General features: G+C 40.9%; 1 protein-coding gene across 1 annotated transcript in view; it reads left to right on the forward strand.

Moving 5' to 3' along the window:
- Positions 1-20,618, forward strand: part of LOC132400772 (pecanex-like protein 1) — a 232,878-nt gene that overhangs the window by 190,873 nt on the left and 21,387 nt on the right. The window contains exons 30-34 of the mRNA XM_059982121.1: positions 9-153; positions 3,574-3,804; positions 6,225-6,499; positions 9,282-9,451; positions 15,347-15,783. Of these exons, the coding sequence (XP_059838104.1) occupies positions 9-153; positions 3,574-3,804; positions 6,225-6,499; positions 9,282-9,451; positions 15,347-15,783 (1,258 nt within the window). The remainder of the gene's footprint in view (positions 1-8; positions 154-3,573; positions 3,805-6,224; positions 6,500-9,281; positions 9,452-15,346; positions 15,784-20,618) is intronic.

Raw genomic sequence — 20,618 nt, forward strand, 5'->3', positions numbered from 1 at the left:
CTTTGCAGCTTGGAATCATTTCTATATGGATTCCATGCATTATTTAAAGGAGATTTCAGAATCACAGCCAAGCAGGAATGGGTTTTCGAAGATATCGACTTGCTGCACAAGGTTGTTGCCCCAGGGATTCGAATGTCCCTTAAACTTCACCAGGTATATCTGTCTTAAGTTTTTATGTAGGTGTTATGGTTGAACAATGTGAGCAAGGTGAGAGAGAATTTCAAAGTTCAAAGTAAATTTATCATCATATGCTACCCTGAGATTCATTTTCTTGTGGGCATTCACAGTAGATACAAAAAAAAGTAGGAATAATGGAAAAACTACTCACAAAGATGGACAAGCTGTGCAAGTATGAAAAATAATTTTAAATAAATAAATAATACTAAGCATATGAATTGTAGAATCATTGAAAGTGAGTCCATAGGTTGTGGAATGGGTTCAGTGCTGAGGTGAGTGAAGTTATCCACGCTGATTCAGGAACCTGATGGTTGAAGGGTAAAATCTGTTCCTGAACCTAGTGGTGTGGGACCTAAGGCTCCTGTGCCTCCTTCTCAAAAGCAGCAACAAGAAGAGAACATGGCTTGGAAGCTCTTTGTAGATATGCTCAATGGTGGGGAGGGCTTTTCCTTTGGTGGACTGGGCTGTATCCATCACTTTTTGTATGCTTTTCTTTTTCTTTTTCTTTTCTATTTTTGTTTCTATTCTTGGTTGCCTAAGCACCTATGCTGAGAGGTCATAGGTTTAGGCTGCGAAGTGAAATATTTAAGAGGAACCTGAAGGGTTGTGCAAGTGTGGAATGAGCTGTCAAACAGAAGTGGTAGATCTTGGACCATTCAGAAATCTGATGGCAGAGGGGAAGAAGCTGTTCCTAAAACATTGAGTGTGTGCCTTTAGGCTCCTGTTCCTCCTCCCTGATGGTAGCAATGAGAACAGAGCATGTCCTGGATGGTGAGGATCCTTAAAATTAAAGACAATCCTGACAATACTAGGCAAGTCGGACAGCATCCATGAAGAGAGAAGAAAGGAAATAATGTTACACATTGATGACCCTTTATCAGAACTGACCTTTTCTACTACAATTTGGAAAGGCTAATGGTTGCTAAAATTGACCTGTGAAATACATCAGTTTCAGTTTCAGAATTTTAATTTTCCAGATATTTAAAATGAATTCAAATTCTCAGATTCAAGGATGTGAGCTCAAATTTCCTGAGTTGTTAGATTCTACATGGACATTTAATTTGAATGAGGAGGATTTCCTGTTTGCATTCCAAAGCTGTTGATCGCTCCTGGAAACAGATATACAGATTCGGACAGTGCAGGTCACATTTCAAAATGTGCTGTTTAAGATTAATAAATATTGTTAAGCTATCTTGCCCTTTTCAATTAGAATCATATGTGACAATCCATGGTCTTACCATTAACAGAAAAAATGGACCCTATCACACCATCACCTAATTGGACCATGGTGAAAAGGATTTCTTATAGCATGAGTGTGAGTGGGTGGTCAGATGGGAGGGGGAAAGGGGCTTGTTTTGCTTTTGTTGGTGGTGTTTTTGCTTGTGTTGTTCTGCTGAACGTTGTGGGCACGCAATGTTGGCACTGGAATGCAGGCTGCCCCCAGCACATCCTTTGGTTGGGTTGGTTGTTAACACAAATAACACATTTCATTGTTTTGATATACCTGTTTATTAATAAATAAATCAGAATCTAAATAAGACCATAAGATAGAGGAGCAGAATTAGGCCATTCAGCCTATAAAGTCTGCTCTACCATTCAATCATGGCTGGGGTTTTTTCAACCCCCTTCGCCTACCTTCTCTCACAATCCTTAATTCTCTTACCAATCAAGAACATTTCAAATACACCTGGTGACTTGACCTCCACAGCCCTCTGTGACAATGAATACCACAGATTCAGCACCCTCTGACTGAAGAAATTCTTCATCTCAGTTTTAAAGTGATGTTCTTTAATTTCTGAGTCTGAGATTAGAGAGAGATGGGCTACATGCAGCACTCTGCAATACCAACACCCTGCACACACTTCAGGATTGAATGACAGAGTGAAAGTCCGGCACTAAGGGGGTCAGAGTAAGAAAATTGAGATCACTAAGTAAAACTGAAGAAGGGAGAGAATAGGATCAGATATACACAGAGAGGAGGGTAAGACTAAGGTTACAGACATTTAGACTTTGGTGTAATATCTTCAAAAGAGCGATACCTGTCTTCGAAAGGCAAGCCCTCAAAAAGGCAGCATCTATCATTAAGGATACCCATCACCTAAAACATGCCCTCTTCTCATTGCTACAATCAAGGAAGAGGTTCAGGAGCCTAAAGGCACACACAATGCCTTAAGAACAGTTTCCTTCCCTCTGCCATCAGATTTCTGAATAGTCCATGAACCAACTAATGAATATATATACAGTGGATTCTGGTTAATGAGATACATTGGGACCAGTACATTTTCATCTAACTAAGTAGTTGCTTAACTAACCAAAGTTTCATGAAAATACTTATAACATTCAACAAAGACAAACTGTCATTTAACTGAGTATTGATTTTTGTATTTACATGTAATACAGAACAAATTAGAAAACTGCTAATACTTCTACAGTATTAGTTCATTAGTTCCTAATAGTTTTTGATTCAAGAATTAATCTGCCCTGTTTGTATCATTGACTGTAAATGAACAAAATAAACACAGGCACCAAGTGCAGATAATGAACTGCTTTCATACAATGCTTTAGACGATTGTATCCTCTAAATTATCGTTTTCATTGTAACATTCAAGATGTGTTCAAATTCTTCATAATTTCTAACTTGTTGCAGTAGTAAAATTGTTTAATTTTCACTCCTGGCTATTTCTGGCATCTCCAAGCCTGAATGCTTGAAACTGTGGTGAGCAAAACCATTCTGAATTGTCTTACTGCTTATTTCTCACCAACTATCAATGACAAAAGTCATTACTTTTTGAATACAAGTATACATATCCGATACTATAAAAAAAAACCTCTTTGCTATACAGTATAGTGTCTAACAGCCATACAAGTACACATGACTGATTGTCTGCTGAATTAAGCAGCATGGTGTCCCAAATAAATGAAGAAAATCCCAGCTTTTTTTCTCGATTTAGTTTTTATCTTTAAGAGTAGTCCCAAATAAACGGCTGTACCAATTAACCAATCGCCAAATTAACCAGATTCCACTCTGTTTATATTCATATATACTATTTTAATTGTAATTTATGACAATTACCGTGAGATCCCACTATCATCTCCAATTAACTGGACTTTGAAAACTCATTCCCGTTCCTCAAATCACAATTTATTTACTTATGCTCAAGAAGAACAGCGTGGCCCCATCTCCAAACTGTTTTGAACTTTGAACAAAGAAATGCCATTTTTATACAGAATTGACTAGTTGGATATAGATACTACAAATTGGTAACCGTGTCTATGTTTGAGTTCCTCATTTGCATTATCAATCACCAACCACACGACACTTAACATCTCCTGTTCTCTAGGTCCAATCCTGCCATGTGCAACTGATGCTGTATTGGCTGTGTTTTATTATTCCAGGACCACTTCACCACGTCTGACGAATATGAGGATCCCGTGGTACTTTATGAGGCCATCAGTGGCCATGAGCGGTCATTGGTCATCTGCCACGAGGGAGACCCATTGTGGTGCCAGTCCATCCTTTCAAATGCAACGGCTCTGCTTGCACTCAGGCACGTGGTAGATGACGGGGCCAATGAATACAAGATCATTATGCTTCACCACCGCTTCCTCAGCTTCAAAGTGGTGAAGGTATTCAGAGTTACCATTCTTTAACCATTAATTATTCTGATCGGGGAAGAATCAGAATCCAATTTATTACCACTTACTTAGATGGTGTGGAATTTTTTGTTTTGCTACAGCAGTACAGTGCATAAAATGCAATCAATTAAAATGGGATTATTAAAAATTTTAAAATATAGAAAAATAAGTAAGTAGTGCAAAAAGAAAGAAAAAGTAGTGATTAGTGTGGGTCTGAGATGATGGATGCTGCTTTCTTGTGCAGTGCTCCTTGTAGATGTGCTCAATGGACTTGTATTCCCTTTAGATAAAAAGTTCAATTCCCACCGCTGTCTGTAGGGAACTCTCCCTGTGACTGTGTGGATTTCCTCTGGGTGCTACAGTTTCCTCCCACATTCCAAAGATGTAGTGTTAGTGTGTTGTGGGTATGCTATGTTGGCACCAGAGGCATGGTGACACTTGTGGGCTGCCCCCAGCACATCTTCAAACAGTGTTGGCTATTGACACAAGTGATGCATTTCTCTGAATGTTTTAATATACATGTGACAAATAAAACTAATCTTTATCTTTAAGTACATTGATCTTGCAAAAAAGAGGAATTACAAGGTAGCATTCATGGGTTCTAAAATCTGATGGTGGAGGGAAAGAAGCTGGTGCTGAATCATTGAGTATGAGTCTTCAGCCTCCTGTATGTCTTCGCCGATGGTAGTAATGACAGTGGGGAATTTCCTGGATGGTGAGGCTCCTTAATGATGGATTAAGAGATCTTTTTTTCTTTTTAAATCTTTTTATTAATTTTTAAACAAACATAAATGAAACATGAATACAGAGAGTTTGAGAGTACATAGTTAATAGTTTAAATAAACATTCATATAGATGATAATCCATATATAATAACCTCCCAAACTCATAGTAATTACAAACAAAGGAAGTAAAAAAAAACCCAAAAAAAAGAGGGGAAAAAAACTAACCAACATGGGCCATTGCATTATGTCAAATATATACAGTAGTGCCAATAACCCCGTACCTCTATCCAGGATTAAGAGATCTGTAGAAATTTTGAAGAGAATAAACTTTTTTACACTCTACTTGGTCTTGTTTTAAAATTCAACCTTTTTGGACAAATTTAAGAATTTTTTTGGAACACAACTTCCACATAATCCAACATTATTTTTACTAAGCGATATTGAAGGGATAAAACCAAAATCCAAACTGAATAAATATCAGAAAGAATTCATAAAAAATTGCATTGGCAGTAGCCAAAAAGGCTATTGCAGTTACTTGGAAATCGGATTCATACTTAAGTATAGATCGTTGGAAGAATGAAATTTTTAGCTGCATTCCACTTGAAAAAATTACTTATAGTTTAAGAGATAAATATGAAATATTTCTGAAAATTTGGCGCCCTTATTTACAAAAAATAGGATTAAATTAGGTGCTCCGAAGATAAAATTATTGGTTATCTGGGGAAAGAAATAAATATATATACTAAAGCTATTATGAACTCCATGGAGCATGTGGGGATCTTCTGATATCCAGGCATTCTTTCTTTCTTTCTTTTATCTTTTATCTTTTTTTTCCCTTTCTACAGGGATATGTTAGGGGAGAGGGGTTAAGTGGAGGGGGGACAGGTTGATAATTTTTTTTAAATAATTTTTTTTCCTTCTGTAACCTATTTGAAAATTCAATTAAAAAAAAAACCAGGGCCACAGCTAGAACATAATGGATCTATGTTGATTATAGGGATGGTGCTGGGACTTAAGAACCTGAGTTATAGGGTAAAGTTGAATAGGTTAGGACTTTATTCCCTGGAGCATAGGAGAATGAGAGGAGGTAAACAAAACTATGAGGGTTATAGATAGGATAAATGCAAGTAAGCTTTTTCCATTGAGGTTGGGTGAAGTAGAACTAGAGGTCATAGTTTAAGGTTGAAAGATGAAATATTTAAGAGGAACCTGAGTGGGATCTTCTTCATTCAGAGGGTGTTGAGAATGTGAAAGTGATGAATGCAGGTTTGATTTCAACATTTAAGAGAAGTTTGGATAAGTGCATGCATGGGAGGGTCATGGTCCAGGTGCGGGGGCATGGAACTAGGTAGATTAACAATCAGCATGAACTGGATGGGCTGAAAGGGCTATTTCTTTTTGGTAGTGCTCTGACTCTATGTTCCATATAAAACTTCTTCCTTTTATTTCTCTTACATCAGAAACTCCTTTACCTTTCTCCCTCTTGTGTTTATCCAACCCCACCTTGACTTCATCGATATCAGTATAGACTTTTCACTTCCTTCACTCCTTGTGGTGACAGTCATATTCTTATCACTCTTTGCATAAAGAAGATAATTCTTATTTGATGCCACCTTTTATTTGTGGCTTTTCTGTGTTTCTGTGTGTGTTGTACTGTATATTAAGAGAATTTTTCTATTGGAATAGGTGAATAAAGAGTGTGTGAAAGGGCTATGGGCAGGACAGCAGATGGAGCTGGTATTCCTCCAGAATCGCAACCCAGAACGAGGCAGCATACAGAATGCCAAGCAGGTCTTGAGAAACATGATCAATTCTTCCTGTGACCAACCGATTGGCTACCCAATTTATGTGTCACCTCTTACCACTTCCTATGCGGGCACACATAAACAGCTGAAGAACGTCTGGGGAGGTCCAGTCAGTTTGGAGAATCTCAACTTGTGGTTCACTTCCAGGTGGCAGAAGTAAGTACTGGTCTACATGGGCTCCCTATCCCCTAGTTTCATCCACTGACTTTCTGATCTACATGTTCACTTCCACCCATTCTCTTACTTGGTCTGACCATCTCCCAGCACACTCTACCTCTTTAACTTCCTACAATAATTGGGTGCCGTGGTGACATAGCAGTTAGCATAACACTATTACAGTGCCAGCAACCCAGGTTCAATTCCCGCAAAGGTCTGTAAAGAGTTTGTATGTTCTCCTGTGACTGTTTGTTTCCTCCTGGTTCTTCAATTTCCTCCCTCATTCCAAAGACATACAGGTTAGGGTGAGGAAGTTAGGTTACGTTGTTGGTCTAAAGGCTGTTTCAGTGCTAGCTGACAGATATTGAGTAACATGGTGCCTTAGCAGTGTAATTCTAGTACAGCTCCAGCGACCCAGGTTCAATTCTGCCTCCAACCATTAGGAATTGATAAGTTCTGTCTATGACCAGGTAGATTTCCTCTGGGTGCTCCAGCTTCCTCCTACATTCTAATGACATATGGATTAGTAAGCTCATTGGGCCAGAAGGGCCTGTTTCCATGGTTTATCTTTCCGGATCTCTATATCTCTAAACTTCACTCTACTCCTTTTTAGCACCAATGCCTTTAATACCAGATCCCTAAGTTCAATACCAAAGCCTTCAATCTCTCCAACTCTCTAACTTGATCTTCATTTACGTTAAAGACAATACACAGTGGATTCTGGTTAATTGGACCTTTGGTTATTCAAGGCAGCTGCTTATTTTGGACAACTCTTAAAGAACAAAACCTAATCAATAAGATAGATGAGATTCTCTTCATTTATTTGGGACACTATGTCACTTAATTGGGGCAGGAGGCTATTGCCTAAAAGATTTTAACTAGACCCAGACAGGTGCACTTGTGTGGCCATTAGACACTACACCGTGGTTAGAGTGAACAGTTTTTAAAGGTTGTCATTTTTTTGTGCTTGTGTTCAAAAAGCAGTGATCCTTGTCACCGATAGTTGACAAGAAATAAGCAGCAAGACAATTCAGAACTGTTTTGCTCACCATGGTTTCATGCATTCAGGCTTGGAGATGCCAAAAATGGCCGGGAGTGAAAATTAAACTACTTAACAATTTAAGAACTACAAAGAATTTGAAGGTATCGACAATCATCTTGAATGTTACAATGAAAATTAAGATTTGAAGGATACAATCATTGATAGCATTGTATGAAGGCAGTCCCTTATCTACACTAGGAGTCTGCACTGACTTTGATCATTTACAGTGAATCTAAAGAACACAGCAGCATACACTGGATGAATTTCTCCATCAGTAAGTATTAGGCACTAATGCACAGTTTTATAGTACTGTAGTAGTGTTGATTATGTTCTAATTTGTTCTGAATTTCATTTAAATATATAATTTGTTACTCAGTTAAATGGTAGTTTGTCTTTTGTATACCTTTTTAACTATTTCCTTCAGCTAATTGGGGCAGCAGCTAAATTGAACCAAAATATGCTGATCCTGATTTGTCCTAATTAACTGGAATCTTCTGGATATAAAAGTAAGTTGTTGGTGAAATTCCGATTTCAATCTGAAAAGTAGAAATCTTTGGTCTGCATATCTCATAAACAAATCCCGTGTGATTATTATATAATGTTGTAAGGTCTGTAACTGTGGACTCAAAGCAATTTCAGTGTTTTGTTGTTACTGGGAGAGTTGGAGGTTACTATTAGATTAAGATTGGAAAAACTGTTCGAGTGTTCTCTACCAGTTTCACAGGGGAGTCTGAACAGGCTGCTAAGCGCATTTTACTAAAAGTCCACACCTTTAAAGGCAATATAGAAATGCAAGTTCTTGTTGTTGCCCAGGAGCAGGCAGAGACATAACCATGTGACTAAGCATAGAATGGAGATCAGTAAAAAAGACATTGAGATGATAATAGGAGCCTCAACTCCAAATTGTCACCAGAAGAAGTTGTGTTTACTTTACATCAGCCAGGTTTTTCATGTTTTTTCCAACTGTTATTCTGTTTGACTTCAGTCACACAATTGTAAATAAACTATGTATTATGGATCTCAAAACTAACCATTTTTCATTCTTCCAAATCAGAATTAGGTTTACTATCACTGACATACAGCATGTCATGAAATGTGTTGCTTTGCAGCAGCAGTACAGCGCAAGACATAAACAATTATTATTTAAGTTACAATAAGGAATATAAAATGCATGAACACTACCTCACTGTTTTTGCTCTCTTTTGCTCTAGTTATTTGTTTTTTATATATATTTATTTTTCTAAATTATAGTATATTTATATACTGCACTGTACTGCTGCTGCAAAACAACAAAATTGATGACGTGAGTGATAATGAACCGTAATTTGATTCTGGTTCTGAAAAAATGCAAAAAGAGAGCAGAATAGTATAATAATACTGTTATTACTGCTATTAGCAAAAGAGTAATAGTCATAATAGAGGCTTATTACTTTGAACTTTGAACCTTTGCTGGGCATTGCGTGCATTAACTGTTTTGTGACTTGACCTAAACATGGGCTAATTATTTGTCCTTCAAGTTTTATTCCATCCTTCTCCACAAAATGTTCCTCACACCCAGTGTTGCACTTATTGACGAGTATGAGTTTTGAAGTTTGTAATCACTGAGTGTTTAACATCGAGCAGTGCCTGTCACTTCATGCGTTGTGTTAATTATTATAGCCAGCTGGGTTGATTCAGCAGGCTGGAATTTTCCTGTTGTTCCCAGGATTAAAATTTGATGTGATGTCTCTGTAATTGTAGGTTGCGCAAGGGCTGCACTGGAGGCAACATTGACGATTCAGATGGCGGTGGGGCTTCCATGTCCAGCAGCACCAATCCGACCGAGCATACCGTGCACAGCATCAGCTCTAAGAAAGCACAAGACTGGAGGCCACGTCCGACAACCACACAAACTGCTCGCCCGCCAAGAGGTAATTACTGTTACCATTCTTCTCCATCCCCTAGAATTATGTTTTCTATTCCCCCCTCAGATTCCGATTCATGTATTTATCACATGTACATCAAAACATACAGTGACATACATTGTTTGCATTAACAATCAAAACACCCAAGGATGTGCTGTGAGCAGCCCGCAAGTGTCACCACACATTCCAGAGCCAACATAGCATGCCATATGTGTTCAACTAAGCTAAACATTTGATTGCCTGTCTTAATATATCCTTAAGTGATTAGTTGTCCTTTTATTAGATTTGGACTTTGTTGAAAATTCTTAGAACATAGAACATTACAGCTCAGTACAGGCCCTTCAGCCCACAATGTTGTGATAACCTTTTAACTTACTGTAAGATTAATTTAACTCTTCCGTCCTACATAATCTTCCATTTTTCTATCATCCATGTAGCTATCTAGTAGTCTCTTAAATGCCCCTAATATAGCTTGTGACTGGTGGTGTGCTACAGGGATTGGTGCTGGGTCCATTGCTGTTTAATATCTATATCAATGATCTGGATGATAATGTGGTAAACTGGATCAGCAAATTTACGAATAACACCAAGATTATAGTGGGCAATGAAGAATACTGTCAAAGCATGCAGTGGGATCCGGAATAGCTGGAAAATTGGGCTGAGAAATGGCAGATGGAATATAATGCTGACAAGTGTGATGTTTTGCATTTTGGGAGGATAAATCTGGGTAGGTCACACAGTGTGTGGTAGGGCACTGAGGAGTGCAGTAGAATAGAGGGATCTGGAAATACAGCTGCATAATTCCTTGAAAGTGTCGTCACAGGTAGATAGGGTTGTAAGTAAAGATTTTGGCACATTGGCCTTCATAAATCAAAGTATTAAGTACAAGAGCAAACACGAGGAAATCTGCAGATGCTAGAGATTCAAACAACAACACACACAAAATGCTGGTGGAACACAGAAGGCCAGGCAGCATCTATAGGGAGAAGCACCTTATAGATGCTGCCTGGCCTGCTGTGTTGCACCAGCATTTTGTGTGTGTTGTTATTAAGTACAAGAGTTGGGATGTTATGTTAAAGTTGTGTAAAACATTGATGAGACCTACTTTGGAGAATCATGTACAGTTTTGGTAACTCACTCACAGGAAAGATGTCAATAAGATTGAAAGAGTGCAGAGAAAATTTACAGGGATGTTGCCAAGACTTGAGGACCCTGAGTTACAGGGAAAGTTTAAATAGATTAGGACTTTATTCCCTAGACCGTATATGTATGAGCGGAGATTTAATAGAGGTATACAAAATGTGGTATAGATAGGGTAAATGCAAGCAGGCATTTTCCACTGAGGTTGTTGAGACTAGAACTAGAAGTCATGGATTAAGGGTGAAAGGTGAAATATTTAAGGAGAACATGAATGGGAATTTCTTTACTCAGAAAATTGGGAGAGTGTGGAATGAGCTGGCAGCAGAAGTGGAGGATACAGGTTCAATTTCAACATTTGGATCAAGTTTGGATAGGTACATGGATGGAAGGAGTGTGCATAATAATAGTTCCCATGGACTAGGTGGACTGAATGGCCTGGTTCTGTGCTGAAGTATTCTGGGATTCTATGGCTATATCTGCCTCCAGTACCACCCCTAGCAAGGTGTACCACGCACCCACCACTCTCTGTGTAAACTATTTACCACCAACGTCCCCTCTGTATTTCCCTCCTAATCATCTTAAAGTTATGTTTTCATGTATGAGCCATATCTGCCTCCTTGCAGTATTTGACCATGTTGAAAGTGTTTTATAGGTCACATGCATTTTCATCCATCATTTCAATGAAATTTGCCAGCTGCTATTTTTTAGTACACCATTACAAGGCCTACACTGCAAAGATACCCCGAAGTGTTAGAGTGCCCCAAAGGAAGAAATAAGAACCAGAGGAGGAAAGAGATTAGTGGAATGGAATTAGCAAGTAAAATTATCAATACCGAAAACACAATACTGAAAAGGGATTCTGCAGACGCTGGAAATCTAGAGCAACACACACAAAATGCTGGAGGTCAACAGGTCAAGCAGCACCTATGGAGAAGAGTAAACAGTCGATGTTTCTGGCCAAGGTGCTTCATCGGGACTGGAAAGGAAGGAGGAAGAAGGCAGCATAAGAATGTGAAATTGGGGGGAAAGGGTACAAGCTGGCATCTGTTAAGGGAAACCAGGTGAGGAGGAAGGCTGGTGGGTGAGGAGGGGAAATGAAGTGAGAATCTGGGAGGTGATAGGTGGAAGAGGTAAAAGCCTGAAACAGAAGCAATCTGTTCAAAGAAGGTAGTAGTGGGCCATGCAAGAAAGTGAAGGAGGGAACTAGACAGAGATAATGGGCAGATGAGGAGAAGAGAAGGAGGTAAGAGGGGAAGCAGAATAGGGAATGGAAAACCAGAGAGGGTGGGGGAAGAAGTTGCTGGATGTTAGAGAAATAGATGGTCATCAATCTTCCACCCACCCCACCTTGTATTTCCACAAGTACAAGGGGAAAAAAACATATAGTGTCGCCGTTACAGAGTGAATGCATTGCAGAGAGACAATAAGGTGCAAAGCGATAATGAAGTAGATTGTGAGGTCTAGAGTCCATCTTATTATACTAGGGATCCATTCAATAGTTTGCTAACACTTCAATATAAGCTGTCTTGGGTCTGGTGGTATGTCCTTTGAGCCTTCTGTATTTTCTGCTCAATGGAGAGAAGTTAAGAGAGGGATTTTGGGAAAGGTAAATGAGAGAAAGGAAGGGAATTCTGAAGAAAGTAGGGAAGAAGAGAATGCTGGAAAAAGGGTTATATCACAGGATTATAGAAGGAAATGGGGCACTAAATTTGAAGTAAAATGGCATTATAAGAGAGTATGTTATACATGGTGGAAATATTATTTTAAAATAAAATTATCTTTCTGAGTAAGATTTTTCTAGACTGGATGTTTATGGAGAAGTAATGTAGATTCTGACAGTCATTTGGGAACTGCTGTCGCTCTGCATTAGTCGCTCAGTTTGTGATGGAATCTGTACCTGCACTGCATATTTGATGAGGATCTGAGAAGATGATTGACTGCTGTACTTGACTGGGCATCTGATCAAGTGAGACAGAAAAAATCAGTTACACCTCATAATGTGAAACACTAAACCACTGAGGCCCAGTTGTTTAATGTTCCACTTCTGACAGGAACAATTGCTTCAGATCTAAAAAATCTGGGGGGAGGGTGCGGGGATGTGCTGCATCATACAGGCTATTTTTAATCCTCCCTCTTGCAAGGTCTAACAATCCTTGGCTGTAGCAAATTGGAGTCATTGATTTTTGCAGCATATTTAGCAATGCCAATGACTGAAGATTGCTCATGCCAGTTATTTACTTGTCCATTGCCCCTTAACTAAATTAGCAGCGGGGAAACCAAATGCAGCATAAAGGTCACCGCATATTCAAGTTACTTGTAAGTGCACCTTTTGAATCTAGTTTCCCATGAATGTCACACCAGTTCTTTCTCCTCATCACAGGAGGTCATGATTTTAGCTTCACAGTACACTCTGTCACTAAACTAGGCTGGGGTTAGATCGGGAAATACTGGGTGGTGCAGCTCAAAGGACTTAAAGAGTCTATTCCACACTGTATCTGTCGCTCTGAAAATATTTATTTTTATCTTTATTTTTAAGATACAGTGGGGAACAGGCCAACAACCCATCTATATAACTCCAACCTAATCACAGGGTAAATTACAATGACTAATTAACCTACTAACCAGTATGTCTTTGGAAACATAGAAACATAGAAATCTACAGCATTTTACAGGCTCCTTGGCCCACAATGTTGTGCCGACCATGTAACCTACTCTAGAAACTGTCTTGGAATGTGAGAGAAATCTGGAGCACTCAGAGGAAACATACATGTTCACGGGCCGGACGTATAAACTCTTTACAGATACCATCAGAATTGAACTCCAAACTCCAATGTCTTGAGCTGTAATAACATTGCGCTAACCACTACTCTACTGTGGTGCCCTATGTTGTCTTTATTTTTGTGCCCTCTTTCAGTTAAGACTTCCTAAATGTCTGCTACACATTAACTCACTAGGACCCTAGGTCCCTTTGAACATCTTGCAATCCATTAAGACAGTATAGCAGTGTCCACACTTAAAATTCAAAGTCAGTAGTTGCAGTAGTTTAAAAAAAAAGAATTAAAGGTGTGAATGTTAAAAGGCCTGAACAGATTAGATATGCAAAGTTATTTCCCATGGTAGGGGAGTCTAGGGCAAGAGGGCACAACTTCAGGATCGAAGGACATCCATATGGAACACAGATTTGGAGAAATTACTTCAGTCAGAGGGTGGTAAATCTGTGGAATTTGTTGCCACGAGTGGCTGTGGAGGCCAAGTCATTGTGTGCATTTAAGGCAGAGACAGATAGGTTCTTGATTAGCCAGGGCATCAAAGGGTATGGGGAGAAGGCAGGGGAGTGGGGATGACCAGAAGAATTGGATCAGCCCATGATGGAATGGTGAAGCAGACTTGATGGGCTGAATGGCCTACTTCTGCTCCTATATCTTATGGTTTTATAGTGTGATGATGCACAAATAGAAATAATATCTGGATGTTATTAATATGACCATCTGGAAACTCTACAAGGATAAATCTTAATAATGCTGGATTAATGGAATTCACTTTAACAAATAACTAGGTTAACTTTATTTGTCACATGTATATCAAAACATACAGTGAAATACATAATTTGCATCAACAGCCAGTGCAGTCTGAATATGTGCTGGGACCAGCCCAGAATGTCACCACTTTGCAAAGAATACTCTTGTTATTCAGGTAATCTACCCTCAGTAGTCACTTTATTCAGAACTCCTGCTCACCTGCTCGTTAATGCAAATATCCAATCAGCCAATTGTGGAGCAACAACTCATTGCATAAAAACAAGCAGATATGGATAAGATGTTCAGTTGGTGTTCAGACCAAACATCAGAATGGGGGAAGAACTATGATCTAAGTGACTTTCAGGTGGAATGATTGTTGGTGCCAGACAGGGTGGTTTGAGTAACTCAGAAACTGGTGGTCTCCTGAAGTCTCTAAAGTTTACAGAGAATGGTGCAAGAAACAAAACACATCCAGTGAGCACCAATTCTATGGGTGAAAACCTCTCTTGTTAATGAGAGAGGTCAGAGGAGAATAGCCGGACTAATTCAAGCTGACAGGAAGGTGGCAGAAGAGTGTCTCTGAATGCACAACACATCAAATCTAGAAGTGGATGGGTTACACCAGAAGACCATACCAGGTTCCACTCTTGTACCTAATAAAGTGGTCACTGAGTGTGATTGAAGATCTTTTTTTTTACTTAAATCGGTCATTTATTTCTAAATGTAGCCTTTGTATAACGTACAGGAATAGGAGGATGAAAGATGACTTGATAGAGGTGTACAAGATAATAAGAGGTATTGATCGAGTGGATAGCTAGAGGATTTTTCCCAGGGCAGAAATGGCTAGTATGAGGGGGCATACTTTTAAAGAGATTGGAGGAAAGTATAGAGAGGATGTCAGAAGTTTTTTTTTATATACAGAGAGTGGTGGGTACATGGAACTTGCCCCCAGGGATGGTATTAGAGGCAGATGTATCCAGGAGTATGTAAGAGACTTAAGTAAGTATATGAATGAAAGTAAAATGGAAGGGCTATGTGCGAGGGAAGGGTCAGATTGATTTTTTATAGAGTAAGTTATAGGGTAGGCACAACATCATGGGCTGAATGGCCTGTTCCATGCTGTTTTTTTCTATGTTCTATGAATAGCCAATAGATTTTGCTTGACTTGGCTAGGTGGTTTAATTGATCCAGTGAGTCTAGATTGACTGAGTTACTCTGCTGTCTGTTTCTTTTTTCATTACAGGTCAGCGAGAACAAAGGAGTACTTCAGTCCAGGTCCAGGTCCCATCACAACAAGAGGACCAACGACTACCCACCACCAGTCAATCAGGCTCTGTACTTGAAACTTCCCAGGTGTCATCGTCTGTCCAAGGCATGGTTCAAAGATTATCCAACAGCCAGCTGTCCTTCAATAACTCAGTAGCTTCCATGTTATCTCAAGTACCTCGACTCTCCACTGCAAGTAGTCAGGGCCACTCAGGGACAATGAATTTGTGCAGCGTCAATTCTTCCACCAGCTCCACCTTCAGCCTATTGTTTGGGAAAAGAAGTTTGTCCAGCGGGCTCATGATTTCTGGGCTCTCTGCTGCAGAAGGTGGAAATACAACAGACACTCAGTCGTCCAGCAGTGTGAACATCGCACTCGGACCGTCGGTCAGCCAGACAAGCCAGATGGCAAGGGTAATGTTGCAATTTCTTAATGGTAGAAAAATGGAGGACTATGTGTGAAGGAAGGGTTAAATTGATATTTATGTAGATTGAAAGATCAGCACAACATTGTGGGCTGAAGGACCTGTAATGTGCTGTAATGTACTATAAGATAAAGATTAGCTTTATTTGTCACATGTACATTGAAACATACAGTGAAATGCATTGTTTGTGTCAATGAGCAACACAGTCCAAAGGTATGCTCGGAGCAGCCCATGAGTGTTGCCATGCTTCTAGCACAACACAGCATACAGTACCTGCAACTTATTAACCCTAACCATTGGTCTTTGGAATGTAGGAGGAAACCAGAGCAACTGGAGGAAACCCACACAATCACGGGGGAAATGCACAAACTCTTTCCAGACAGCAGTGGAAATTGAACCCCAATCTTCCAAGCATTGTGCTGTAAAGCATTACACTAACTGCTATGCTCCCATGCCCTTCCCCCCTCCCCCATATGCTTGCATCGATCTCCTGTACCTAATAAAGTGGCCGCTGGGTGAACATTGGTGATTTTCTGCTGCTGGAACCCACCCACTTCAAGGTTTGACATGTTGTGCATTCAGAAGTGCTCCTTTGCACATCACTGTTGTAACATGCAGAAACTTGAGTTACAGTCGCCTTCCTGTCAGGTTGAGCTAGTCTGGCCATTCTCGTCTGACTTTCTCATTATCAAGGCGTTTTTGTCCACAGTACTGGCACTCAATAGACAATAGGTGCAGAAGTAAACCATTCAGCCCTTCGAGCCTGCACCGCCATTTTGAGATCATGGCTGATCATCTACTCTCAATACCTGGTTCCTGCCTTGTCCCCATATCCCTTGATTCCTCTATCCATAAGATACCTATCTAGCTCCTCCTTGACAGCATCCAGAGAATTGGCCTCCACTGCCTTCCAAGGCAGTGCATTCCAGACCCCCACAACTCTCCAGGAGAAGAAGTTTTTCCTTAACTCTGTTCTGAATGACCTACCCCTTATTCTCAAACCATGACCTCTGGTACTGGACTCTCCCAGCATCTGGAACATATTTCCTGCCACTATCTTGTCCAATTGCTTAATAATCTTGTATGTTGCAATCAGATCCCCTCTCAATCTCCTTAATTCCAGCGTGTACAAGCCCAGTCTCTCTAACCTCTCTGCGTAAGCCAGTCCTGAGATCCCAGGAATTAACCTTGTGAATCTACACTGCACTTCTTCTACAGCCAGGATGTCCTTCCTTAACCCTGGAGACCAAAACTGTATGCAATACTCCAGGTGTGGGCTCACCAGGGCCCTGTACAAATGCAAGAAGATTTCCTTGCTCTTGTACTCAATTTCCTTTGTAATAAAGGCCAACATTCCATTAGCTTCTTCACTGCCTGCTGCACTTGCTCATTCACCTTCAGTGACTGATGAACAAGGACTCCTAGATCTCTTTGTATTTCTCCCTTACCTAACTTTACACCATTCAGATAATAATCTGCCTTCCTGTTCTTACTCCCAAAGTGGATAACCTCACACTTATTCACATTAAACATCATCTGCCAAGTATCTGCCCACTCACCCAGCCTATCCAAGTCACCCTGAATTCTCCTAACATCCTCATCACATGTCACACTGCCACCCAGCTTAGTATCATCAGCAAACTTGCTGATGTTATTCTCAATGCCTTCATCTAAATCGTTGACAAATCGTAAACAGCTGTGGTCCCAATACCGAGCCCTGTGGCACCCCACTAGTCACCACCTGCCATTCCGAGAAACACCCATTCACCACTACCCTTTGCTTTCTATCTGCCAACCAGTTTTCTATCCATGTCAATGTCTTCCCCCCAATGCCATGAGCTTTGATTTTACCCACCAATCTCCTTTGTGGGACCTTATCAAATGCCTTCTGAAAATCGAGGTATACTACATCCACTGGATCTCCCTTGTCTAACTTACTGGTTACATCCTCGAAAAACTCCAATAGATTAGTCAAGCATGATTTATCCTTGGTAAATCCATGCTGGCTCGGCCCAATCCTATCACTGCTATCTAGATATGCCACTATTTCATCTTTAATAATGGACTCTAGCATCTTCCCCACTACTGATGTTAGGCTGACAGGTCGATAATTCTCTGTTTTCTCCCTCCCTCCTTTCTTAAAAAGTGGGTTAACATTAGCCATTCTCCAATCCTCAGGAACTGATCCTGAATCTAAGGAACATTGGAAAATGATTCCCAATGCATCCTCAATTTCCAGGGCCACCTCCTTTAGTACCCTAGGATGCAGACCATCTGGACCTGGGGATTTGTCAGCCTTCAGTCCCATCAGTCTACTCATCACCATTTCCTTCCTAATGTCAAACTGTTTCATTTCCTCTGTTTCCCTATGTCCTTGGCCCATCCATACATCTGGGAGATTGCTTGTGTCTTCCTTAGTGAAGACAGATCTAAAGTACTTATTAAATTCTTCTGCCATTTCTCTGATTCCCATAACAATTTCACCCAATTCATTCTTCAAGGGCCCAACATTGTTAACTATCTGCTTTCTCTTCACATACCTAAAAAAGCTTTTGCTATCCTCCTTTATATTCCTGGCTAGCTTGCGTTCGTACCTCATTTTTTTCTCCCCATATTGCTTTTTTAGTTAAGTTCTGTTGTTCCTTAAAAATTTCCCAATCATCTGTCCTCCCACTCACCTTAGCTCTGTCATACTTCCTTTCTTTTAATGCTATGCAATCTCTGACTTCCTTTGTCATCCACTGTGGCCCCTTTCCTCCCTTTGAATCCTTCCTTCTCCAGAGGATGAACTGATTTTGCACCTTGTGCATTATTCCCAAGAATACCTGCCATTGCTGTTCCACTGTCTTTTCTGCTAGGATATCCGTCCAGTTATCTTTGGCCAGCTCCTCCCTCATGGCTCCATAGTCTCCTTTGTTCAACTGCAACACTGACACCTCCGAACTGCCCTTATCCTTCTCAAATTGCAGATAAAAACTTAGGAGATAGTGATCGTAATATGATAAGTTTTTAGTAACGGCTCCTTTACTGCAAGATCGCTTATCAAATCCTGTTCATTACATAACACTAAATCCAGAATAGCCTTGTCCCTGGTCGGCTCTCGTACAAGCTGTTCCAAGAATGCATCCCGTAGACACTCTACAAACTCCCTATCCTGGGGTCCAGCACCAACCTGATTCTCCCAGTTCACCTGCATGTTGAAATCCCCCTTAACTACTGCGACATTACCTTTGCCACATGCCAATGTTAACTCCCTATTCACCTTGTACCCAATATCCATGCTACTGTTTGGTGGCCTATAGACAACACCCATTAGGGTCCTTTTGCCCTTACTGTTCCTCAATTCTATCCACACAGACTCCACTTCTCCTGATCCTATGTCCCCCCTTGCAAAGGACTGAATCTCATTCCTCACTAACAGGGCCACCCCACCCCCTCTGCCCACATTTCTGTCCCTACAATCGCATGTATACATACCCTTGACATTCATTTCCCAGATCTGATCCCCCTGCAGCCATGTCTCCGTTATCCCAACAACATCATAGTTACCCATTTGCACCTGAGCTTCAAGCTCATCAGCCTTATTTCTGACACTTGGTGCATTCAGATATAGAATTTTTAGCCCATTTCTCCTCTCTCTGTTTGAAGCTTTGCCTATTGTGCTTAACCCAGCTCCCCGAACTCCCATCGGGCTATACGCCCCTAGAATTTTGTTGTCTTTCCTAAATTTACCTATTCTTTCTGCACATTTAACTCCATGTTCCATCAGACCATCCCTCTGTACATGTGTCCTCCCTATCACTTGTTCCGCCTCTCCTTTCTCTACCACACACTTAATATTTCGGAACCGTGTGGTCCCCACCTGTCCTTTATTCTTCATCTCGCTATCCTCTCTCTCATTCTGGATCCCCGCCCCCTGCAAATTTAGTTTAAACCCCCCCCCCCCCCCAAGAAGCACTAGCAAACTTCCCTGCAAGAATGTTAGTACCGCTCCAGTTCAGGTGTAAACCATCCCTTCGGAACAGATCCCACCTTCCCTGGAACAAAGCCCAATTACCTAAAAACTTGAAACCCTCCCTCCTGCACCATCCTCTCAGCCACGTATTAATCTGTATAATCTTTCTGTTCCTTGCCTCACTCGCACATGGCACAGGTAGCAATCCTGAGATTGTTACCTTGGAGGTCCTGCTCTTCAGCTTTGCACCTAACTCCCTGAACTCCCTACGCAGGACCCCCTCACTCATCCTACTGACATCGTTGGTCCCTACATGGTCCACAACATCTGGATTCTTGCCCTCCCTCTCGAGAATAACCTGCACCCAATCTAAGTTGTCTCGGACCCTGGCACCAGGGAAGCAACATACCATCCAAGACTCCTGATCTTCCCCACAAAATCTCCTATCTGCCCCCCTGACTATAGAATCCCCTATCACTACCACTCTCTTCTCTTCCCTCCCCCCCTTCCTAGTCGAGGGTCCAACCTCAGTGCCAGAGACAGGACCACTGCAACTTGTTCCTGGTAGGTCATCCTCAGCAACAGTATCCAAAACGGTATAGTTATTGTTGATGGGAGCGGCCACAGGGGTGCTCTGCTCTCTCTGTCTGCTCCCCCTGCCTCTCTTGACTGTCACCCATTTGCCTACCTCCTGACTTTTCGGTGTGACTACCTCCCGATAACTCTTATCTATCTCTACCTCTGCCTCCCGAATGATCCGTAGTTCATCCAGCTCCTGCTCCAATTCCCTAACTCGGTCTGATAGGAGCTGCAACTGGATGCACCTTTTGCAGGTGTGGTCATCAGGGACAACTGTGTTGACCCTGACC

This window comes from Hypanus sabinus, chromosome 10 (assembly GCF_030144855.1).
Source record: "Hypanus sabinus isolate sHypSab1 chromosome 10, sHypSab1.hap1, whole genome shotgun sequence".
Lineage (NCBI taxonomy): Eukaryota > Metazoa > Chordata > Chondrichthyes > Myliobatiformes > Dasyatidae > Hypanus > Hypanus sabinus.